Consider the following 21982-nt stretch of genomic DNA (forward strand, 5'->3'; position numbering starts at 1 on the left):
AATGTACAATAAAAATTGGAACTCATATCACTCTATAAAACATAAAATTCAATTTTATATTTAATATATCAAATAATTCATTTATCCAATAAATAAAAAAAACTTTCTAAAAATGAAATGAGACAATAATAAAGTTATTATTTTTATTTTTTAACCTTTAATATATTTTTGATTTAACATATACGGAGAATAAATCTTTTACAAAAAAAAAAAAAGATGGATAAATATTTTATTTGTTTAGTCATCGTTGACTTTACACCACGAACACAACGTTAAAGATGTCAAAATTTTATTTTAAAGGACTCATTTCGAATCAAGGGTGGTTTCATATTTTGAGTTGAAGTAAAGATATAAAATTTTGAACAATTTTAATTTTAGTAACATTAATAAATATTTCAGTATTTGAACCCAACTTGATCTGGATTTCTGCTCTATTTGTTTATACAATAATAAAATCAAAATTTATTTGTATGAATAATTTGATGTTTAAAAATTATTTATTTAGACCATTTTTTTTAATAAGATATTCAATTAAAATGAAGTATTCATAAAATATTTACAATCAAAATAAAGTATTTATTTAAATTATTTGTGTTATGAAAAGTAAAGAATAGATACATCCTGAAATTTAATATTTAATTTTAGTGTAAATTAAAATTTAAAGGTAATTAAATTAAAACATATTATTTATTTTTTAAATTAAAAAAAAAAAAAAAAAAAACCCTAAACCCTTTTCCATCTTCTTCACTCTTTCGGGCTATACCTTCTTATTCTTCACGCCGGCTCCTCCTTCCTTTCAGCCGCTCAGTGTCGCTGCCGCCTCTCTCTGGTTCAGTGCTACCGCCGCCGTGTTCTTCTGTCTTGCCATTGCAGTCTTCCTTTAGCGGCTTCTCTGATTTTCTACTCTCTTGTTGTCACGGTATTCTCCGATTCCCCATCTTTGTGTTTCTTATAACTTGCAAAAACTCAAATCAGGACTTGTCTAATGGGAGAATGGAGGAATGTTTATTTATTTTGATAACAATAGCAGAATGGCAACCGAGAAAAATATATAACATCCCTCCGGCGAATTGGGACTTTTCGAATTGTTTTGTGCTACCGTCTGCCTTTTGTTTCTGGCATATGTCTGTCAATTGAGGCTTATATCGTCTGTATATCTATTTAATCTCTGGAGAGATTTCCTTTTTCTATTCTCCCAAATCTTCCAAAGCGCCACTTTACGTGAATTTTTTTAGCATCTTCTGACTTCTTGAGTTGAATTTTCAATTCTGTTCGTGCAGTGATGGGGGAAGTGAGGCAGAAGAAAATGCAAGAGAAGGGGAAGAGGAGCAACAATAGAAAAGACTCAGTATTTCAGAAGAAGAACAAGGGCAGTGATAAGAGGAGACATAACAGAGGAGGTCCTCGATTGGCACCCTCATTGCAGAGAGAAGTCAATCAAATGAAGGGCGATGATAATGAGGTTAGTGATTTTGATGAGGGAGATACTTTTGCCGGGGATGTTTATGAGTATGAAGAGGCTGTTCCTGAGGAGGAGTCCAGGAAGAACCGTCGTTACGATACAGTTGATAACTATGATTACAAGCTGCCCGATGATTTTAAGGTAAGAGTCATTATTTTGGTTGACTGTTTATTCTTTTTTAACTTTTGTTACGTTTCTTTGAAATTTGGTTCACGTTACACGTTGAATTAATGAATGTTATTTGATTTTCTCTTTGCCCTGAAGTTGAGAATTTATTCTGTAACTGTAAGGATCAAAACGATGCCGAGGAATTTAGATGTAGAAACATGTAAAAGATTAGTATAGTAAAATGAAGTTAACAAAATTACATCTTTGAGCCTTTTCTCAGATTAGAAATCTGTATCTTGAAAGAATGTTTCGTCTCGGTAAGTTAGAATGAATGGACCACTCCATAAACAGTGGCTCAATATTGTATCTAGGGGTCAATTTTGAATGCCACAAATTCCACTATTCAGTCTTTGGTGGGTGAATCCATTACATGCATTTTGTGTCCCATGGTTGGTTTGGTTCTTGATGCTTTGTCTTATTATAGGATGAGGATGTATTCTCCGATGACGAAGAGAACATTGATGAAAGGGATGGTAAAAGAAACTTGATTGAAGATTCAGATGATGCCGATCCTAAAAATGATGATGATGGTAGTCATGCTAGGATGTTACAAAGTATTACGGGAATGCCTCGTGAAGCATTTGAAGGTAATGTTGTTATATCATGCAGGATTATGTATGCAATTTGAATAAAAAAAATGAAAGAGTATGCAGGTTTGCTCTGGGATTTAAACTTCGGAACCATATCATCCTTAATCTGTCTATATCCCAACACCTCATTATTAGAGATTGATCCTCTAGGGTAGTTTTGTGATTGTTACTCTTCCTCTATGTTTATTTTGCCCCTGCCATTTCAAGTTAACTTAAAGTTGTTTCTCCGTATTATATCCCTAAAAGCTTTATCTTTGTTATCTTAACCTAATAGTTCAAGTTTTTTTGTTTTAGTGGTTATATTATTTGATATCATAATCAGAGATTTTAAATATTCTATTTCTTCATTTCCTCCTTAGTTAAAAATTAAAAATTTAAATGTTTAATCTTCTTTGTAGAAATTAATAAGTTTCCTGCATGAGGCAGATGTCTGTTTTAATATCTTTATTTATTTTTTTGACTTAGTAGCTTAAAATGTTTGGTCTAGTGCAGAAAAAAGATTCTATGGATCGTTTGAATTTCCCATCTTAATTTGACTTGTTGATGATTTATCTTCAGGAAAGAAGAAGAATAATGTTGTTATATCTGAGGCATATCAAGAGTCAGAATATAATCCCAGTCGTGATGTTTTGGATGGTAATGGACGCATTAGCATTGAAGACCTCCTTGATCCTCTTCAAGGAAAACCTGGCTATAGCATGCTTAAAAAGAGAACACATCAAACAGAGAAAAAATCGATGGCACTTCAAGCTCCACTTCCTAAAGCCGATCTGCAAAGAGTGGAGAGGAAAGTGGCTTATGAACAGTCGAAGAAAGAAGTCAGTAAGTGGGAGCCTATAGTCAAGAAGAATCGGGAAGCTCCTACCTTGTACTTAGGTGAAGAAGTAGATTTAGGGTATTCTACTGTAGGAGCAATAGCTTCTGAATTTGAACCTAGAACTGAAATCGAGAAGAAAATTGCTTCACTTGTCCATGATGGGCAGATCATGGAAGCTCACAGAAAAGATGGTTCTAAGCTTCTTGAATTAAACAAGGTATTTGGACCCATTGTGCTTGCTCAAGCGGTTAGCCGCGTATTGCTAGTGTTTAGTTCCTTACTAGTTGTTCCTCATATTCATATTCCGTAAATGTCTGTTCCTTATTGTGTTGGAGATCTTTGCTGTCTTTAATTTATTTTATTATTTTGTTAATTAATAAACCTTAATGGTAGTAAAATCCTGCCATTCTTGTGTCAATTGAACTCAGTGTTGGATAAAATGCAGATGAGATTCCATAGATCTAATCATGTATGTTCCTTATGGAGGCTGGGCTTTGCATTAAACTTGATGGTACAACTGGCATGATTGATATGCTTTTGGATTGTAGATTCTAAATAGTCTATGGTATACTCATCCACGAATATTTTCTGTTTTCTAAAATAGTTTTCACATGGTTTATATTGAACCTATAGTAAACTTACAAATTACGTACTGATTTTAATCTAATTTTCCGAGTCTGTATGTCTCAAGTGTCGAGGCTTAAAATTTGTGTATTGCCATGAGGTGGGCCTGTTTGGATTTAAGTCTCACAATTGTTTTTGAATATTGGATGGGTCATCTTGTCATGTTTAGGTTGACTGTTGATAGTTTCTTGTTAAATTTTTGGCAGGTATCGTTTGAGGATGAGAAGGATCGTCAGAATCGTATTGCTAAAATGCGCAGCCTTCTTTTTCGTCACGAGACGAAAGCAAAACACATTAAAAAAATTAAATCGAAAACTTACCATCGCCTGTTGAAGAAGGATAGAGTGAAAGGGGCGTCTGCCCATATTGAAATGGACCCTGATGCTGCTAAAGAATTAGCGATGAAGCAAGAGTTTAAACGGGCAGAGGTAATTATTTGTACAGTTATTTTTTATAATTTGTGATAGATATCTCAACTGGGTAGAGATTTTATTATGTTCCTCATGATGATCTTTCTATCCCCAACTCTCTCCTTAGTAATATCTGCCAAAGCTTCAATCTTTTCAATCTCTGTTTCCATGCAGGAGCGCATGACTTTGAAGCATAAAAATAGCTCACAGTGGGCAAAGCGCATTTTAAGTCGTGGTTTGGATGCTCAAGATGAAGGTACACGAGCGGCAATAGCTGAGCAACTCCACCAGCATGCTACTTTGACTCGTAAAATGAACACATTGAAAGATAGTAGCAGTGGTAGTAGCAGTGATGAAAGTAGTGATGAAGAATACTCAGATGATCAAACCGAGGATAATAACCACAGCAAGGCATCAAAATTGCTGGAGAGAGCAAAAGACAAGACTTTAAAAGCATTAGAAGATGGGGATGAAGCTCCCAACTCAGGATTGCTTGCTTTGCCTTTCATGGTATAAATGCTCGTTATAGTCTGTGGTGTTGTGTATGTAAAACATTTTGGCTGTTTCCTGACCTGCCTTGTTCTCGTAGGTACGGGGGATGAAGAAAAGGGAAGAGGCAGCTGCTGAAGAGGCAAAGCTTGCCATCCAGGAGTTCGAATCGCTCTCAAAGCAGCTTAATAATTCTGAGACGGAGAATATAAAGACAGAAACTACTAGTGGTAGAAGAACCTTTGGTGGAATGAAAAAATCTGCTCCAGAACCAAGGAAGAAGACAAAGCCAGAATATTATGGTGATACAGACGATGAAGATGACACTGAGACTCGAGAAGGCGTGGAGGATGCTGGGGATGATAAAAATACCAGTTTAATTGTTGATGAAAATATTGGTTCTGATATTCTCGGCGCAGACTCGAAAAGGCATCATAGTTCAGTTTTTAAAGTATGAATGTTTCTCTAAATTCTTTAGTGTTTCTCTAAATTCTTTAGTCTGTCTCTGGTGAATTTAAATTCTTCTTATTGCTGAATTAGCGTTCTTTTCCCTCTATCTTCTTGCCCAGAGCTTTGATGAAACTGTTAGAGATCCGGGTCCAAAGACAACGTATGAAGTTGCCATTTTTGCATCAGACACATGGAAAAAGGTTGAATGTTTTGTTCTTTTGTTTAATCATCTCCTCTTTGTAGAAACATTTTCTTTTGAGCAAAATGTTTATAAAACTAGTATGTGTTCTATATATGCAGGCAAAAAATCTTGAAAAAAAAGTGGATTCTACATCCACCGCCACTGCATCTAAACCAGCTTTACAAGGTCAAGTTCCAAAGGTATGACCGTTTTCATCTATCAATTTTGGTGGTGTTATGATTGTTTTTTTGTTTATTGATGCCATTATGTTACTCCTTGATCTGGTACAGGAGACCGTGCAAGATGTGGATGATCAAAGCGACTCGGACCACGAGCTCATGGTTGAAGGGGTTTTGTCCTCGGCTAATAATGAGGCTTATGAACTTCCATCTCAAGCAGAGTTGATTCACCAAGCTTTTGCTGGAGACAACGTAGAGGAAGAATTTGAGAGGCAAAAAGAGGAAATTCTTAATGAAGAAAATCCTGAACCTGAAAAGCCTGTTCTACTACCTGGATGGGGCCAATGGACTAATGTCCAGAAGAAAAAAGGCTTACCTTCTTGGATGCTGGAAGAACATGACCGTGCAAACAAGAAGAGGCAGGAAATTCTCAAGAACAGGAAGGATGCGAATCTCAAACATGTTATCATCTCTGAGAAATTGGATAAAAAGGTCAGTGGCTCCGCATTTGTAATAATTTCTACTAGCTTTACTTCCCATGAACCTTTTGATATTGTCTGTTCTTGTGCATCATTCTTTTTGCCATTTCAATTTGACAGGCTGAGAAACTCTATACAAAGACACTGCCTTTTCCTTATACGGCGAAGGAGGTATTTGAGCAGAGCATCCGTATGCCTATCGGCCCCGACTTCAACCCGACATCTACAATTGGAGCTCTTAATCGTCCCGAGGTCAGCAACTCATTTTGCATTAAAATTACAGATAGACCCTTCTTTATATTCCTATTAAGAGCTCCTCCTTGACATTCCTTTACACAGGTTGTGAAGAAGTCTGGAGTCATTATAAAACCGATCGAGTTTAAGGAAGTTGATACGCAACGAAAAGTCGAGGAGCACAAACAGAGTGGACAGAAACAAAAGAGAAAAAAAAGTAAAACCAACAACGGAAAATCAGTCAAAAAGATGAAAGCTGGGGCCTAATATCACAGTTGATGTCTACTACACCTTGAAGGACAGCCATGGTTTTTAGAGAGCATTCATGGCTTTCCTTATGGCGAGGCTCGCTGCAGGCAAAGGTAAGAAGATCTAGTTTGTAAAAGGTTTTGATAAATTTTGAAACGAGGCAATCTGATAATAGTTAGGCTTTTATTTAATGTTCTATTTGTATGATTTTTTGTTCAATACAATCATGCTCTGTATAATTATTATCTTCTTTTTTGATATGAAACGTAGATTGAAAATTATTTGTTGATATGAAATAAAAAAGTTATGTTGGGAGATGGAATAAAAGATTGCTAGTAATGTTGAAATAGGAGGGGTATTGGATGAGATGAGATTGATGTTATAATTTCGTATCGAACTCGAGCCTTTTTGGAATGGCCTTTTTCCGGTGCTTAATAGGGACCTTTAGAATAGGTTTTTTAGCACTTGAAAAGTCATCATAAACGGACCCTTCGAGTAAACTTTTGGTTGAAAGTACATGTCAATGTATGTTAAGTTATGCTTACTTTGAAGTACCTATCTTAAGCATTAAATTGGCATAAATTACTAATGCAATGTGATTTCTGCCCAGTGCTCTGAATGTCAAAGTGGACAATATCATACCATTGTGGAGAGTCGTGTTTGTCTAACATGGTATCAGAGTCATGCTCTAAACTTAGTCGTGCCAATAGATTGGTAAATCCTCAAATGTGGAACAAATGACTTCAAAAGAAAAGGAGTCGAGCCTCCTCGAGCGCAGTAAAAAATGACTAAGACTCCAAAGCAGTCTAGCCTCGATTAAGGGGAGGCGTACTTTGTTCGGGGGTGTTGGATGATGAAAGTCCCACATCAGCTAATTTAAGAAATGACCATAGATTTAAGAACAAAGAATACTATCTCTATTAACAGGAGTAAGAATGAGTTATAAATGGGTATAAATGGTAGGAAACTTACTTGAGATATAAATAAATTTGCATTTAATTTTCTATTTAATAAATTATTAAATTTAAATTTTCAACCTAATATTGAATTTTGTTTCTATATGAATTTTAAATGATTAAATTTGTATACGATGACTACGTGATTTTGACATTTTAACATTTTATTAATGTTAAATGAAAGGTTTATTAAACGTAAAATTACAATTTGACCTAATTACTAATTAAAAAAATTCAAGATTTTAAAATTGCATATTTAAAAATATATTAGATATAATGCTAAATTTCACCTTAATTGATATTTAAATATTTTTTTAGTCCATTTTATATAATAATTCATTTAAGCCTCCAAATATTATGTTTCTTAAAAATAAAATTAGATATCGAAACTAAATACATCATTAAATACTCTAATTTTGTTTCTATTATACAAAAAGAAAATTGACCCAAATTTATAAATAATAAATAAAAAAAACAACAAAAAGAAAATTATAATCTAAAATTCTAAAAAAACTATAAAAAAATAAAAAATTATAGTCTAAATATTGATGCGACAGCCAATCTTCACCAACGGTAGGCGCCGCCGTACAGTTTAGACCAAATATTTAGATAATAAAATAAAAAAATAAAAATATGTGCACTTTTCCGCTCTCTAATCCTCACTGACTCCACCAACCCACCCCCCCAAATCCTCTCATACGCAGCCCGCGGCGCAAATTTGTTGAGAGCGCCTCAAAATCTTATCTTCTTCCCCATCTTTGAAGCTTCAATCATGGATCCCAACTCCCAAATCCTCGAAAATTCTGAACCCATCTCATCGGAGGACCAGTCTCCGCCCGTTCCAGTTCACTCGCCGCCGTTCGCCGTCGCTTCTCTCACTTTATCTCTCTCAACCGTCATTCCCTCAAATTTTCTTGTCCAACCCAGATTTTCTGGTTTGTTTTCTCGGCAGCCAAACAAGGATAATGTCCCCACTCAAGCTGCTTCTCTTTCTCACTTACCCATTTCCTGTTCTTCGCTCTGTCCCCCTAAAATTTCCCTCAAATCCACCGTTTCTGCTAACCCTCTTCAAATCCCTCTCTCTTTAGGCCCCCGCCGTCCTTCAGAACCCTCCAATGGCGCCGGGATGCGTCGAGCTACCATCGTTTGGTTCCGTAACGATCTACGGATTCACGATAATGAATGCCTAAATTCAGCTAATAATGATTCCATCTCCGTTTTGCCTGTTTACTGTTTCGATCCGAGAGATTACGGTAAGTCTTCGTCTGGATTCGATAAAACTGGACCGTACCGAGCCACATTTGTGATTGAATCCGTCTCGGATTTGCGGAAGAATCTCCAAGCTAGGGGTTCTAATCTCGTTGTTCGAATTGGAAAACCTGAAACTGTTCTTGCTGAATTGGCTAAGGAAATTGGTGCTGATGGAATTTATGCTCATTACGAGGTTTCTCACGATGAAATGGAGACTGAGGAGCGGATTGAGAGTGCGATGAAGGAAGAGAATGTTGAGGTTAAGTACTTTTGGGGAAGCACTTTGTATCATATCGATGATTTGCCGTTCAAAATGGAAGATATGCCGTCGAGCCATGGGGCGTTTAGAGAGAGAGTTCAAGGGCTGAGTGTGAGGAAGACGATTGAAGCTTTGGATAAGATGAAGGGTTTGCCTTCTCGTGGTGATGTAGAGCCTGGGGATATCCCTTCTTTGTCTGAATTGGGTCTCAACCAACCTGTGGCTATGTCTAAGGTTTGTTCTTATCCTTCATTTCTACTTGAATTTCGTTTTGTTTTTGCTTCTTTGACTGAATTGGAGCGTTGTTCTGCTGTTGTTCTGCTGTTGTGTTCAATTGGGCTATCATGTTACTGGCAGGAGATGTTGATTTCAATAAAATGGTTTAAGCTTTCTATTAGTTCTTGGATATAACGTTGATACTCATTCTGTTGTTATCGTAGTAGCAAAGAGGACTAACAATGATAGTATGTGCGCAAGATTAAGTTGAAATCTGCTAGTTGAGCTCTCTTGAAAATCTAATGGTTTTGGCATGCCCTTTGTTGATTTGGACTATGATTGTTTGGGTTTTTCGTGCTGCAAATTCATGTTCTAGATTGTTGTTCTTGAAACCATTTAAGTTTTCATGAGTTGAACTGATTTCTAGAAGTTTAGCATCGTCTTTTGTGAGATCCCACGTCGGTTGGGGAGAGAATGAAGCATTCTTTATAAGGGTTTGGAAACTCCTCTCCCTAGTAGACGCTTTTTAAAAACTTTGAGGGGAAGCCCGAAAGGAAAGCCCAAAGAGGACAATATTTGCTAGTGGTGAGCTTGGGCTGTTACAAATGGTATTAGAGCTAAACACTGGACAATGTGCCAGTGAGGAGGCTGAGCCTCGAAGGAGGTGGACATGAGGCGGTGTGCCAACAAGGACGCTGGGTTCTGAAGGGGGTGGATTGGGCGTCCCACATTGATTGGAGAAGGGAATGAGTGCCAGCGAGGACACTGGGCCCGAAAGGGGTGGATTGTGAGATCCCACATCGGTTGGGGAGGAGAACGAAGCATTCTTTGTAAGGACGTGAAAACCCTCTCCCTAACAGATGCGTTTTAAAAACCTTGAGGGGAAGTCCGAAAGGGAAAGCACAAAAAGGACAATATTTGCTAGCGGTGGGCTTGGGTGGTTACAAATGGTATTAGAGCTAGACACTGGACGATGTGCCAGTGAGGAGGCTAAGCCTCGAAGGAGGTGGACATGGGGCGGTGTGCCAACAAGGACGCTAGGCTCTGAAGGGGGTGGATTGGGGCGTCCCACATTGATTGGAGAAGGGAATGAGTGCTAACGAGGACACTGGGCCCGAAAGGAGGTGGATTGTGAGATCTCACATCGGTTGGGGAGGAGAAAAACCTCTCCCTAGCAATATGCGTTTTAAAAACCTTGAGGGAAAGCCCGAAAGGGAAAGCCCAAAGAAGACAATATCTGTTAGTGCTGGGTTTGTATCGTTACATCTTTGCTTGATTTGCTTGATTATGAGTTCATGACTGAGAATCAATCATTTGATGACAACAGACCTTGCTCTTAGACATTTCACTCTTCACATATCTCTTCATATATTCTCTACTTTTCTTGAAATGTATCAACATTGTTAACTTCATCATATAGGAAGGATGGCTAGCTCCCAATACTTCTCAAGTGGGAGGGGAGACCGAAGCGCTTCATAGGCTTCAAAAATACGCAGCTGAATGTCGAGCTCAACCACCGAAAGCGACGAACAACGGTGCTCAGAATAGCATATATGGTGCTACCTTTTCAAACAAAATTTCTCCGTGGCTAACCATGGGTTGCATTTCACCTCGATCGGTGTTTGATGAACTTAACAAAACCGTTTCCAGGTGCATATGAACGTCCACCGCCTTCATCGTTTTGTGGCAACATTGCTAAATCAAAGTAGTTCTCAAAAACAAACATTAATCACTGAGATAATTTTCTTATGTGTGGAACCTTTTCTGGTAACAGGAAGCATGATGGTGGCAATGGCACTGGAACAAACTGGCTGATGTTTGAGTTATTATGGAGGGACTTCTTCAGGTAATGCCAAGATCTATGTATCTCATTTTGCTCTGCCTTTTGTTCTGATACTCACTGGAAATTGTTTTCTCAACTCGAGTTAGGAGTCTAAGTGAGAGTTCGGGTCGGTTTAAGAAAAACTATCCATGTCAAAATCAGCTTTTTTAAAGACGGACCAGAAAAAACCCGACCAAATCGAACTGACTAACCATCTTTACAATTTCTATGGTTAAGAAAATCAAACCAACTGATAAGGATAGTTTAAACCGATCGAATTGACTCGATTTAGTCCGTTCTATCAGTTTTCTTAGTTTCAATTAGGAAACTATGTAACAGCTCAAGTCTACCGCTAGTAGATATTGTCTTTTTTGGGTTTTCCTTTTCGTGCTTCCCTTCAATGTTTGTAAAATGCGTCTGCTAAGGAGATGTTTCCACACCCTTATAAAGACTGTTTTGTTCTTCTTCCCAACCGATGTGGGATCTCGCAATCCACCCTCTTCAGTGCCATCGTCTTTGTTGGCACACCGCCTCTTGTCCACCCTCCTTCAGAGCTCAGCCTCCTCACTGGCACATCGACCGATGTCTGGCTCTAATATATCATTTATAACCATCCAAGCCCACCGCTAACAGATATTGTTTTTCTTGGACTTTCCCTTTCAGACTTCCTCTTGAGGTTTTTAAAACGTGTGTACTAGGGAGATGTTTCCACACCTTTATAAAGAATGTTTCGTTCTCCTCCCTAACCGACGTGGGATCTCACACCCTAACTAAAGTCGCTTTCTGATCTTTGTACAGTTCTGTACGGAAAGCATGGATTTTAAAACTGGTCAGTTATAATACTGAACTAAGTAATCACCGTAGGTTATTTATAGGTAAAGTCTAAAAGCATCCTTAATTTTTAGAACATTATATTTATGCATTCAGTTCTTGTTCTATTGCAGATTCATTACCAAAAAATACAACTCAACAAAGAAACAACCCAACCCATCTCCAGCCACCGCTTGCACGGGCGCCCTTGCTTAGGGAGAGTCGAAAAGCAGGCATATCCTCATGTTGCAGTCATTTAGTGATCGTTTGAACTACCCTATGTTGCCTTTGTAAACGTTGTTTTTGGTACCGACTACACGTCTACCTCGACCCTCATCTCATCTCGTCTGGCTGAGTAGACCTCGCCTAGCTCTACCAATAAAAGGAATGTCTTAAATTTTGCCCCCTACCTCAAAGAGTGAAAAAAAGAAAGAGCAAAAGAGGTCTTCATTTTCCTGCTACTTTGTTTTCTGTTCATGAACATAATTTCAGTTCTGCCTGTTACTTGGTATGAAAATGTAGATTGACTTCTGTTGTGGGATTCAACTTATTGACTTTCTGTGGTTGGGAGATGTGTTCATTTCAATTTATTTACACCATGGATATGTTGACCAAGTGGGAATGGGAATAAAGCTGAACAGATGTGAAAATTCTATGCTTAGTGGAGATTTGTAATCTTATATTTACTTGAAGGTTACATTACAATTCTAGGCTTATATTAGCGAAGGCCTAGACTAAGACGGTTTTCTTCTAGTCATGTTTCTCCCATAACCATAAAGGCCATAGATCCAAGGATGAGGGGTGCTGAAGGTCAGAATGTCGTCTCAAGTGAGGGGTGCTTGAGGTACCCGTTTCACGAGCATTACTGTTCATAAACGCTAGGTAAGGGTACTTATGCTCTACATAGAGTGATGCACCAACATATAAGGCACAGGCACTGTCCATAGGTGCAGGTAGGGGTTGAGCTTAGAAACAGATGCTCTATCCACTAAGCTACAGGCACCAACGGTCAGGGTCAGGAGATGCACCAACATACAAATGCGTCCCATGAGCTACCAACATACAAAAGCGCCCCATCTTTATCCACTGAGCTACAGACACAAATAAATGAAATACTTCAAAAAGCCATTAAATGAAAAGAGAGGAGATAAAGAACACCCAACCCCATAGACATCTCTAATTACACACTAAATTTACTTATTTGGCGAACGAAAAACCCTGTTAGCTTCCACTCACACCTCATGTTAAAAGTTAGACATTGTTCCTTTGGACCCAAAACTAAGTATGATCAAAACAACCAACCAAAATAAGGGGGGTGAGCTTCGTGAACAAAATTTATAGATAAAACTTCAGCAGTAGTAAACAAGAGTTGCATAATCTCATGACTAAAAAGAATCCTTGCTGATCTCTATATGGAAAGCTTCAAGACAAGGTATGGAAATATAATTTCAACAAGCTTAATTCCTACTACTACAAACGATGCTTCCAAAATATATGCCTTGAACCTCAATCCTCTTCCTCGCCCTCATTCTCAGCAGTGTTGAAGTATCTTAATTCATAGACGTTGCAGTCCTTGTTTGAAGCGATAACCCGAAGCCAATCTCTAACATTGTGTTTCTTCAAATACTTCTTAGTCAAGTATTTAAGATACCTGGGATTCAAAAGAGAGAACAATTAGCAAAGTTTATTGGGAGTTTAAAGGTCTAGTTTGTAGTTTCCAACAAAAACAATCATATTGCAAATAATGGATTATATATATAGTACATTCTAAGTAAGTTATCCATAAAAAGGAGAACGGATATTTGAAGTAGCATCTCTTTAATGAGTCCCCCTTCTGGCACTAGATCAGAGATTTAGAGCTGTATTCCAACGAAAAGACCTGGTGTTAATCCATCCAACAACTCGGAAGAACTACACCTAAAGCCTGCAGATTTAAGAACTGGCCTAGAAATCAAAATGCACTCTAAACTCCACTATTGCTCATCAACTCCACAATCCAATAAAATAGGCAACAAGAACACAAAATATCACAGAAAACAGAGATTAACTCGCACATCGCATCCATTCCTAGTAATACCGCGGCGGCGAGCAGATAAATGCAACGCTTACTCCCGAACAAACGGACAAATACATAAACATGACTCATCCAGAACCGTGTTCATTATCACAAATCCAGAACCAAATCCAGAACGAACTATGATAAATAACTACAAAACATTGAATACCTCTTGGAGAAGTTGCTATCGGAGTTAACGGTGATCTTGTTCTTGTCGCGAGTGACGGTAACCGAGTCACCAAATGCCCCAGCTTTGCCACCAACCTTGATCCTCTCGAGAAGAAACTTCTCCAAGGAGGCGATGTCCATGATCTTGTCCTCAACTGGCTTCGCACAGTCGATGACAAAGGTCGAGCCCTTCTTCTTGCCCTTGGGGCCACCGGATGCTGCTGCTCCACGGCTCATTTCTGCTCCTTCTCTGCAACTCGCTGCCCAAATTTCCTGTAAAATGTTACACAACAATCGGCGCTGATTTTAGGGTTTTGAGTTGCTGTTTTAAGGCTCGGACGAGTAAGGTCTTTTTTAGACAAAAATAACCTCTTTTAATTCAAAATTTACAAAAATAGCCTAATTAATTATGAATTGTAAAAATAACCTCTTTTATTTAATGATTTTTACCCCTATATTTAATGAATTTTGTATAATCATAAATTTAAATATGTTAATATCAAAATTATTTTTAAAAAAATCTCGTGGTAAATTTATTTAGTGGGAAAAAGAAATGAAAGAAATTGAATTCACACGCTTAAAGACGTTCTTGCAGGATCGATCATGAAATTGAGCTTCTTCCGGTAGTCGTACCCCTCGTGAAAAATGAATATCGAATAACTCCATCAGAGTTGACTGAGCTAATGAAACAAGTATCTGAATTATAGGCCACAGGGTTTATCGGGTTTATCTGTTCTTGCAAAAACTCTTTTACAGAGCCCTAATACTATACTTCAACAACGTGATAGTACGGAACAAATATCGTATCAATTTTTATAATCTATGAAATAAAAATATAAAAATAACATTTTTAAATTTTAGTTTCAATAATAAAATATTATTAAAAAATTGATTAAAAAAAATAAAAAAAAAAAACCTAAACTCCACATACAACTCGCGAAGGAAATTGAGAAATGAAAGATGGAAGACGAACTGAACGGCGTCGTTCCATGTTCATCCCTCGCCGTCGAATCCACCATTCGCGTCGGAACGGTAAACTCTACAAACAACTTCTCAAACTACGATTCGTTTTCTATTCTTTCTCCTCTGAAATTCTGAATCCCTGTTCGCTGTTCATCCTTCAGGCCGGCGCTTTGTGGGGTTTGTGTATGGGACCGTACAATTCTCGTAAAAATGGTAATCTTAAGCTCAAATTTCGTAAAACTTATCCTATCTTTGATTCTTTTAATGTTTAATTCGCGTTGCGTTTCGTACAGGCCTGAGTGGCGTCGACCATGCTGCTTTCGTGGTATCTATCGAATAATACTTACTATTTTGCTTTGATTTCTTTCTTTTTGATTGAGGCGTTTTTCCGATCTGAATCGTGTGTTTATTTTCTATTTTGCAGGCAAAGTCTGTTGGAAAATACGGATTTCAATGTGGTAATGGTTAATTTTTGAACCTTCTGGCATCTATAGATTGTTGAGCTGTGTTTGTGGCTGATTTTTTTGTTTAGTTTTGTTCTGAGCTGAAATGTAGCTAAAGATTCTGGGTTTTAGGACTTGTTGCTGGAGTTTTTACTCTGACTCACTGTGGGATCCAAAGATATAGAAGGAAGAATGATTGGGTTAGTCAAATTCATGAAATGATTCAATTTCACCCTTCTCCTTTGTTTGAATATGATCCGTTATAGAGGTTGCTTAGTTGAATCCCTAGCATGTTGACCTCCCTTTATTCACTGTGCATTGGATGAGTAATTCAGTAACCGACCGCTCTTTTTGAGCGAATACTACCTCGAGAAAATACGTGATTTCTGGTGTATGTGTCGTGTATCTTAGGATAGGACTTACATGTTACCAATTAATATATATTCTAAGGTATGAGCCTCATTTTTCTAATTACTTTTGAAATATTCCCTTCAATTTAAACTAGATTGTTGAATGGAGATTGTCTGGCTTGAGCAGGGATAGTTCAAGAACTTTTGTTGGGGCAAAAAGGTGAGTGGAATTATAAAGGCATTCAGAAGTGTTCATGACACTTATTCTTTCAAGGGTTTGGATGGATGGTCTCATTTTGAAAAATGTTTTTAACTATATAAACTAACTCTTTTGAACCATAGAGGAACAATCGTGTTGGATAGAAAGTTGATGCAAAAATCCCGCAATCGTGTGTGATCTGCGTTCATAGAATTCTGTTGCAAGTGTTGGCAGGAGAAAGAACTGAGCTTCTTACTTGGGATTGTTAGTGTTATCGATTGGTATATGAAACCTCATAATTGTATCTGGAGTTTGACAACCATTTGTGTTATGAGATCCCACATCGGTTGGGGAGGAGAACGAAACATTCTTTATAAGGGTGTGGAAACCTCTCCCTAGCAGACACGTTTTAAAAGCCTTGAGGGGAAGCCCAAAAAGAAATACTCAAATATGACAATATTTGCTAGTAGTGGGCTTGGGCCGTTACACGTGTAGACTTGTAGTTGCTTGAGAATGAACTGCTGCTTTATATATTGAGACTCGCCATATCATACTGGAAGGTTTCCCATATCTTTAGCTATCGGGAGGGTTTGTCTCTTGCCAAATTTTATGTCTTGTTGTGGATATTTGTGTCTATAGACATGAAATTATTTGTTGGGCCATAATCTTTTGGATTGAATTCTTTGTCGTAGGTTAGTTTCTGGTCGGTCGACCTTCGTGTAGGCCCGTCTTTTATTGGTCGATGTTTTTGTTTGGCCCTCTTATATATTTCATTTCCTCTCAACAAAAGCTTGGTTTCTTGATAAAAAATGGAAATGGTTCTTAGCTGTTGCATATCTAATAACCTAGGCCTCTTGCTTAGCTTACAACCATTGGGATATGCAATGGTTCTCGGAAATGTATTGAATTCTTACTTTTATCTTGAATTCATTCATATTTCCTCGTAGTCTCTGCTTGAATGATCATGAAGCCAGAAATACCAACTATTCATGGACTATGTTTACAGCAACTTTAGGAAATAATCTTTACCTCTCTTTTTTTCGTGTGACAGTTGAACGGTTTAATTGCGGGCGCCGTTGCAGGAGCAGCAATTGCTACAAGGACTAGAAGTTGGTCACAGGTTGGTGGGATGGCTGCCCTTGTTTCTGCCTTCAGTGCTGCAGCTGAATATTCAAGATCACTTTAGTATACCTCTTGTTGGCGTGAGGTATGTAGCATTCAATCCATTTTCACTACAACTGATGTGCTGCATTATATAATATTTGTAATGGTCCAAGCTCGGGCTTTCCCTTTCGAGCTTCCTCTTAAGGTTTTTAAAAGCGTCTGCTGGGGAGAGGTTTCCACACCCTTATAAAGAATGTTTCGTTCTATGTGGGATCTCATAATCCACCCCCTTCAGGGCCCAGCATCCTTACTGACACTTGTTCCCTTCTCTCATCAATGTGGGACAATATCCACCTTCCTTGGGGGCCAGCGTCCTTACTGGCACACCGCCTCATGTCCACCCTCCTTCGGGGCTCAGCCTCCTTGCTAGCACATCGCCCGGTGTCTGGCTCTGATACCATTTGTAACAACCCAAGGCCGCCGCTAGTAGATATTGTCCCCTTTGGGCTTTCCCTATCGGGCTTCCCCTCAAGGTTTTTAAAACGCGTCTACTAGGGAGAGGTTTCCACAACCCTATAAAGAATGTTTCGTTCTCCTCCCCAACCGATGCAGTATCTCATAATATTCGTTTCATCCAAAGATGATGAAATTTTTTAAAAGTACATATCTTCCATGTCCAGGATGAATTCAGCAACTGTTCTTTCGTTATTTCAGCCAAAGTCGTTTGCTGTGTCCACAAATATTGATCTGCTGAAGGAGGAGGAACATCAACCTCATTATGTTGATTCAATCTTGACAATTGCGGCTAACTTCCGGTAAGATAAGCCAGAAATGATGAAATATTAGTTCCTGAATTCCTGAAATCCTGAAATCCTGATGTATAATATACATACAATAAACGTTTCAGCCTTCACGTGGCCTGCATTTTTAGTGACAACTATATCAGAAGATGAACATTATATATAAAAAGTAGCTGATAGTCGCTTTCTTTGTTTAGTTTGTTGCTACTGAAACGCGTCTTTGGATCTTAAATTTATGGGAATCGGTTCTAGACATTTCAAGAAGCTTTGAGTTTTAGCTCTGGATTACGATCGAGTTTTTATTGATTTCGTGAAAAGTTACCAGNTTTTTTTTTTTTTTTTTTTTTTTTTTTTTGTTAAGTTACAAGTTTGGTCCGAGTTCTAGAAATTTCAAGAAGCTTTGAGTTTTAACTCTGGATTGTGATCGAGTTTTCATTGGTTCCGTGAAAAGTTACCTGGAGCATNTTTTTTTTTTTTTTTTTTTTTTTTTTGTTAAATAAAAATTATTCAATAATAGGTTATTAAAATTTTCAATTTTGAATTCATTAAGGCTTCGAATTTTCAATCTTATATATAATAGAACTTTTAAAGTATTCTTTTAAATACAAAGTTCAAATTTTATTTTTAATAAATTAGTTAATTTCGAGTATTAAATTTTTTATTTTAACCAACTTTTTTAATTTTTAAATAATAGTTATGTTTCCAATTTGTCCACTTCAATTATTTTCTTTTTATAGTTTAATAGTCGGTGAGGTGAGAGATTCAAACATCTGACTTTTTTTTTTTTTTTAAGATTTGGACTATCAAATGGCTTAGAAAACACAAAATAAATTTGAAAATATATGTTTTAAATTATTATATAAATATACATTAATTACTTTAAATCAACTGCAGAAAAAAGAAGAATGCAGGGGTTCGATACTTGGCGAGGGAAAGGAGAAAAAAGAAAAGCAGTGGTTTGAGGGGGTTTTATGTTTGTCCCACATCGGTAAGTTCCAGAATATGGAAGGACGCGGTGGCTATAAAAGGGCCGGTGGAATTCGTTTCTAAGCATACCTTTCTCGGCCTTTTGGCTAAGATCAAGTGTAGTATCTGTTCTTATCAGTTTAATATCTGATACGTGGGCCATCGGCCCACATGATATTAAATTAATTTTTCTAGGGTGAGGGTCCATTATCAGTAGCTTGCTACTGGGGCTCTCGAGTGTCGCCCATGCGTTGCACTACTGCTTGGGCCTGGCACAACCCTCCATTATGAGTCAAAAATTTCAGCACTTGTGAATTTTTAATTCTTTTAATTTGCATTTTGTGAGTTTCATTAATATGTTTATATTATATGCACTTATTTAGTACATTTAAAATACCGAGTATCCTTTCTAACGAAGAAGTCGAGTGCAGGAAACCTGGTTGGATGATGAAAGTGGATGAAAGTCCCACTTTAGATGGGTTTATCATGAGTTTATCAAGAAAATACCCTCATTAGCTAGAAATTAGCCTCATTAGCTAGAAATACCCTTAGAAATACCCTCATCTGATGGGTTTATCATGAGTTTGATTATGGGTTTATCATGAGTTTGATTAGCTAGAAATACCCTCATCCGATGGGTTTTAGATGGGTTTATCATGAGTTTGATTAGCTAGAAATACCATCATGAGCTAGAATAGCTAGAGCTAGAATAGCTAGAAATACCCTCATCCGATGGGTTTTAGATGGGTTTATCATGAGTTTGATTAGCTAGAAATACCCTCGTCCCATGAGTTTTAGATGGGTTTATCATGAGTTTATCAAGAAATACCCTCATCTGATATAATCAAGAAATACGCCCTCCACCGAGATTTTGTAATACCCTCATCCCTCCACCGAGGTTTTGTAATACCCTCATCCCTCCACCGAGGTTTTGTAATACCCTCATCTGATATAATCAAGAAATACCCTCCACCGAGGTTTTGTTAGGCTAGGCCTTTTTAGGATAGCCTTTTTAGGAAGTCTAAAGCAAAGTCATTTGTTAGCCTAGGCCTTTTTAGAAGGCTAAAGCAAAGTCGAGCTTATGCTTAAAGTAGACAAATATCGTATCATTGGGGAGAGTCGTGCTCGTTTTTTCACCCTCCTTGAGCTATTCAACAAGATTTTAATTCCCTTTTCGGGTTCTTCGGACTTTTTGTTCCCCGGTTTTTTCATCCTCTTAGTTTTCCTTTTCAAGCTTTCTTCTCTTGACCTTTTTCTCATTTTCTCAAATTTTAAAGCACAGCAAGTAGAGGTTTGCACCAGATCAATCAAAATCTAACTAACTGGTACATTTGTCTTTTGTTCAAAATCTAACTGGTACATTTGTCTTTTGTTCCCCTCTTTCGGTACATCCGTCTTTTTGCTCCCCTCTTTAAGCATGTGCTTTAACCTTAATCGCCTAATTTAGAGTATTCATACAAGAATATAAAAACTACTAGGTATTCAAAGAATTGCTCTTTCCTCTAGCGGAATCATACTTTTCACATGACAGCATCTCATACTAAGAGAAGAGGTCTTAACCTACCCGAAAGAACAACGTCGAAAAGGTTAAACCTGGTCGGCCTACAATCAAAACTTTATATGATATATTTCCCTCTTTCGTGGTAAGATCTCACATGCTATTTCTATTTATGAGTAACTAATTTTTTTTTTTTTTATTATTATTGATATTTGACCAAATTTCTCAAACGATTCTATTGTTAAAAGGAATGCAACTTATTGGATCAGCTCAATATTAATTTGGTAATTTTTTATAAATATATTTTAACTATTTTCTTAAAAAATTGGTTGACTTTTCATTTTCCCACTATAAAAGTTTATTTAATATTTTATTTTTGAAATTTTTAACTCTTTTATGTTAAAAAAACTATTGTATCTTAATTATAGAAAATACATTGAAAAACATTAAAATTTTACTATATAATATAGAAGATATGTATGAATTAATTAATCGCTCACTAATCTAAGCTCACTAATCTAAGTTTATTAATCTAAGTTCATTTGACCAATTAACTATAACCCAAACGAGTAAATCAAATAAAATTAGAGACAAAATTTATAATTTGAGCTTAAAATTAAAAAATAAAAACACAAAGTGGAATACAATTTAAAAGTTGAAAAATACCAAATTCTGAAGTGGCAAAAGATATATATACTATATATGATCTCCATTTCCATGGCGTTGTTCATAGATTGGGGGCAGTTTCAAAACCTGAGGCAGCCAATTTGTTAACCAAAGCGAGCGCATTACTGGTAATATAAGTAGCCTTCACCACACGATTCCGTATCAAATTCACTAATCTTCCCCTTTCCCCTTCGAATCCATCCACGCAAGTGTCTTCATCTGTCAGAGCAGCGCTAACCCACGTCGTCAGATCCCCCATTTGTGCGTCGAACTTGCTCCTACTCAGTCTTCTAAGAACCCCAAGTGACCTGTGAAGCTCATCAATGGCGTCTTCAAAGACCTCCACACAGTCCGAAACTGCAGCCCTGTTTCTTCCCTTCATACGTCTGTTGTTCTTCAGCCTCACCAAGAATCTCGCCACGGCTTTGGCCTCAGTTATCGTCACCGACACGCTCGCCCTTGCCCACTTTGTAGGGCTTCGCTTGGCGGTGCTTGAAAATGGCGACAGCGAACGGATGCAGAGATCTGGGTGTAGTGTTACGCTGCACGCTTCTTGGACGTAGCTCGTTTGGGCTGAGTGTGTCAGCCATGGAAGAATTGAAATGAAGGCTAAAAGGGTGACGATTGAGGTTCTTGAAGTGGGTGCACGCAACATGTTCGACGAAATGTCTGAGAGAAGTGGAGGGCTGGAAAGAGCAAAAAAGGTACGTGGAAATGGCAGATTTAATTCATATGAACTCAGAATACTGTTTTGATTTGTGAATTTGATTTGTGAATTTGATTGAAGTTAATGTGGAGATTAATGAGTTTATATAGTGAGAAAAAGGGTATTGAGGGTGGCTTGGAAAGTTCATTTGAAACAGCTTTTTGTGGGTGTTTGCTATGCATTAGGCGTGGGGATGGTGAATGCATTGAAGAGGTTGTGGTGAGCTGAAATAAGTTAGGAAGGTGAAAAACATGTGAATGGTAGTTGAGTTCTCGTGAACTTATGAACAAAGGAAATCTAGGAAAATTTGGTATCTCTTTTGCCATAATTTACAATCCATCTTTGACTTGTTCATCATGAGATCTCTGTAACACAGTAGTATTGATTTCTACTTGGCTATGGAAGAAAAAAATCCCC

The 21982-nt window shown here is 37.4% G+C and overlaps 5 protein-coding genes and 1 non-coding gene across 7 annotated transcripts; 4 read left to right on the forward strand and 2 right to left on the reverse strand.

Moving 5' to 3' along the window:
* The first annotated feature begins 735 nt into the window (after nucleotides 1-735).
* LOC111778659 (U3 small nucleolar RNA-associated protein 14 homolog A) lies at nucleotides 736-6613 on the forward strand. The gene is made up of 12 exons (XM_023658610.1): nucleotides 736-919; nucleotides 1281-1603; nucleotides 2055-2217; nucleotides 2779-3254; nucleotides 3868-4089; nucleotides 4246-4581; nucleotides 4661-5011; nucleotides 5130-5210; nucleotides 5311-5391; nucleotides 5482-5862; nucleotides 5970-6101; nucleotides 6189-6613. The coding sequence occupies exons 2-12, from the start codon at nucleotides 1283-1285 to the stop codon at nucleotides 6348-6350; spliced, it is 2706 nt and encodes a 901-aa protein (XP_023514378.1). The 5' UTR covers nucleotides 736-919; nucleotides 1281-1282; the 3' UTR covers nucleotides 6351-6613.
* Nucleotides 6614-7929: 1316 nt separating this feature from the next.
* On the forward strand, nucleotides 7930-12218 carry LOC111778497 (blue-light photoreceptor PHR2). Its single transcript, XM_023658369.1, has 4 exons — nucleotides 7930-9032; nucleotides 10435-10664; nucleotides 10789-10860; nucleotides 11781-12218. Exons 1-4 carry the CDS (start codon nucleotides 8061-8063, stop codon nucleotides 11860-11862), a joined length of 1356 nt encoding a protein of 451 aa, XP_023514137.1. The 5' UTR covers nucleotides 7930-8060; the 3' UTR covers nucleotides 11863-12218.
* Nucleotides 12219-12962: 744 nt separating this feature from the next.
* On the reverse strand, nucleotides 12963-14194 carry LOC111778498 (60S ribosomal protein L22-2-like). Its single transcript, XM_023658371.1, has 2 exons — nucleotides 13872-14194; nucleotides 12963-13297 (listed from the first exon to the last, which is right to left on the reverse strand). The coding sequence occupies exons 1-2, from the start codon at nucleotides 14105-14107 to the stop codon at nucleotides 13153-13155; spliced, it is 381 nt and encodes a 126-aa protein (XP_023514139.1). The 5' UTR covers nucleotides 14108-14194; the 3' UTR covers nucleotides 12963-13152.
* A 598-nt stretch (nucleotides 14195-14792) lies between these two features.
* On the forward strand, nucleotides 14793-17993 carry LOC111778264 (outer envelope pore protein 16-4, chloroplastic). Of its 2 annotated transcripts, none has more exons than XM_023657979.1 (7): nucleotides 14793-14902; nucleotides 14995-15046; nucleotides 15127-15158; nucleotides 15258-15291; nucleotides 15409-15476; nucleotides 16877-17032; nucleotides 17610-17993. In XM_023657979.1, exons 1-6 carry the CDS (start codon nucleotides 14831-14833, stop codon nucleotides 17009-17011), a joined length of 393 nt encoding a protein of 130 aa, XP_023513747.1. In that variant the 5' UTR covers nucleotides 14793-14830; the 3' UTR covers nucleotides 17012-17032; nucleotides 17610-17993. The 2 variants fall into 2 exon arrangements, with proteins under 2 accessions (XP_023513747.1, XP_023513746.1); XM_023657978.1 differs by having other exon boundaries at nucleotides 17644-17988.
* Nucleotides 17994-18781: 788 nt separating this feature from the next.
* LOC111779418 lies at nucleotides 18782-18978 on the forward strand. Its single transcript, XR_002812687.1, has one exon. It is a non-coding gene; the product is annotated as a U2 spliceosomal RNA (small nuclear RNA).
* A 1842-nt stretch (nucleotides 18979-20820) lies between these two features.
* Nucleotides 20821-21863, reverse strand: LOC111778968 (pectinesterase inhibitor 6). The gene has a single exon (XM_023658983.1). The coding sequence runs from the start codon at nucleotides 21512-21514 to the stop codon at nucleotides 20921-20923; it is 594 nt and encodes a 197-aa protein (XP_023514751.1). The 5' UTR covers nucleotides 21515-21863; the 3' UTR covers nucleotides 20821-20920.
* Between the last annotated feature and the right edge of the window lie 119 nt (nucleotides 21864-21982).

This window comes from Cucurbita pepo, chromosome LG17 (assembly GCF_002806865.2).
Source record: "Cucurbita pepo subsp. pepo cultivar mu-cu-16 chromosome LG17, ASM280686v2, whole genome shotgun sequence".
Classification (NCBI taxonomy): domain Eukaryota; kingdom Viridiplantae; phylum Streptophyta; class Magnoliopsida; order Cucurbitales; family Cucurbitaceae; genus Cucurbita; species Cucurbita pepo.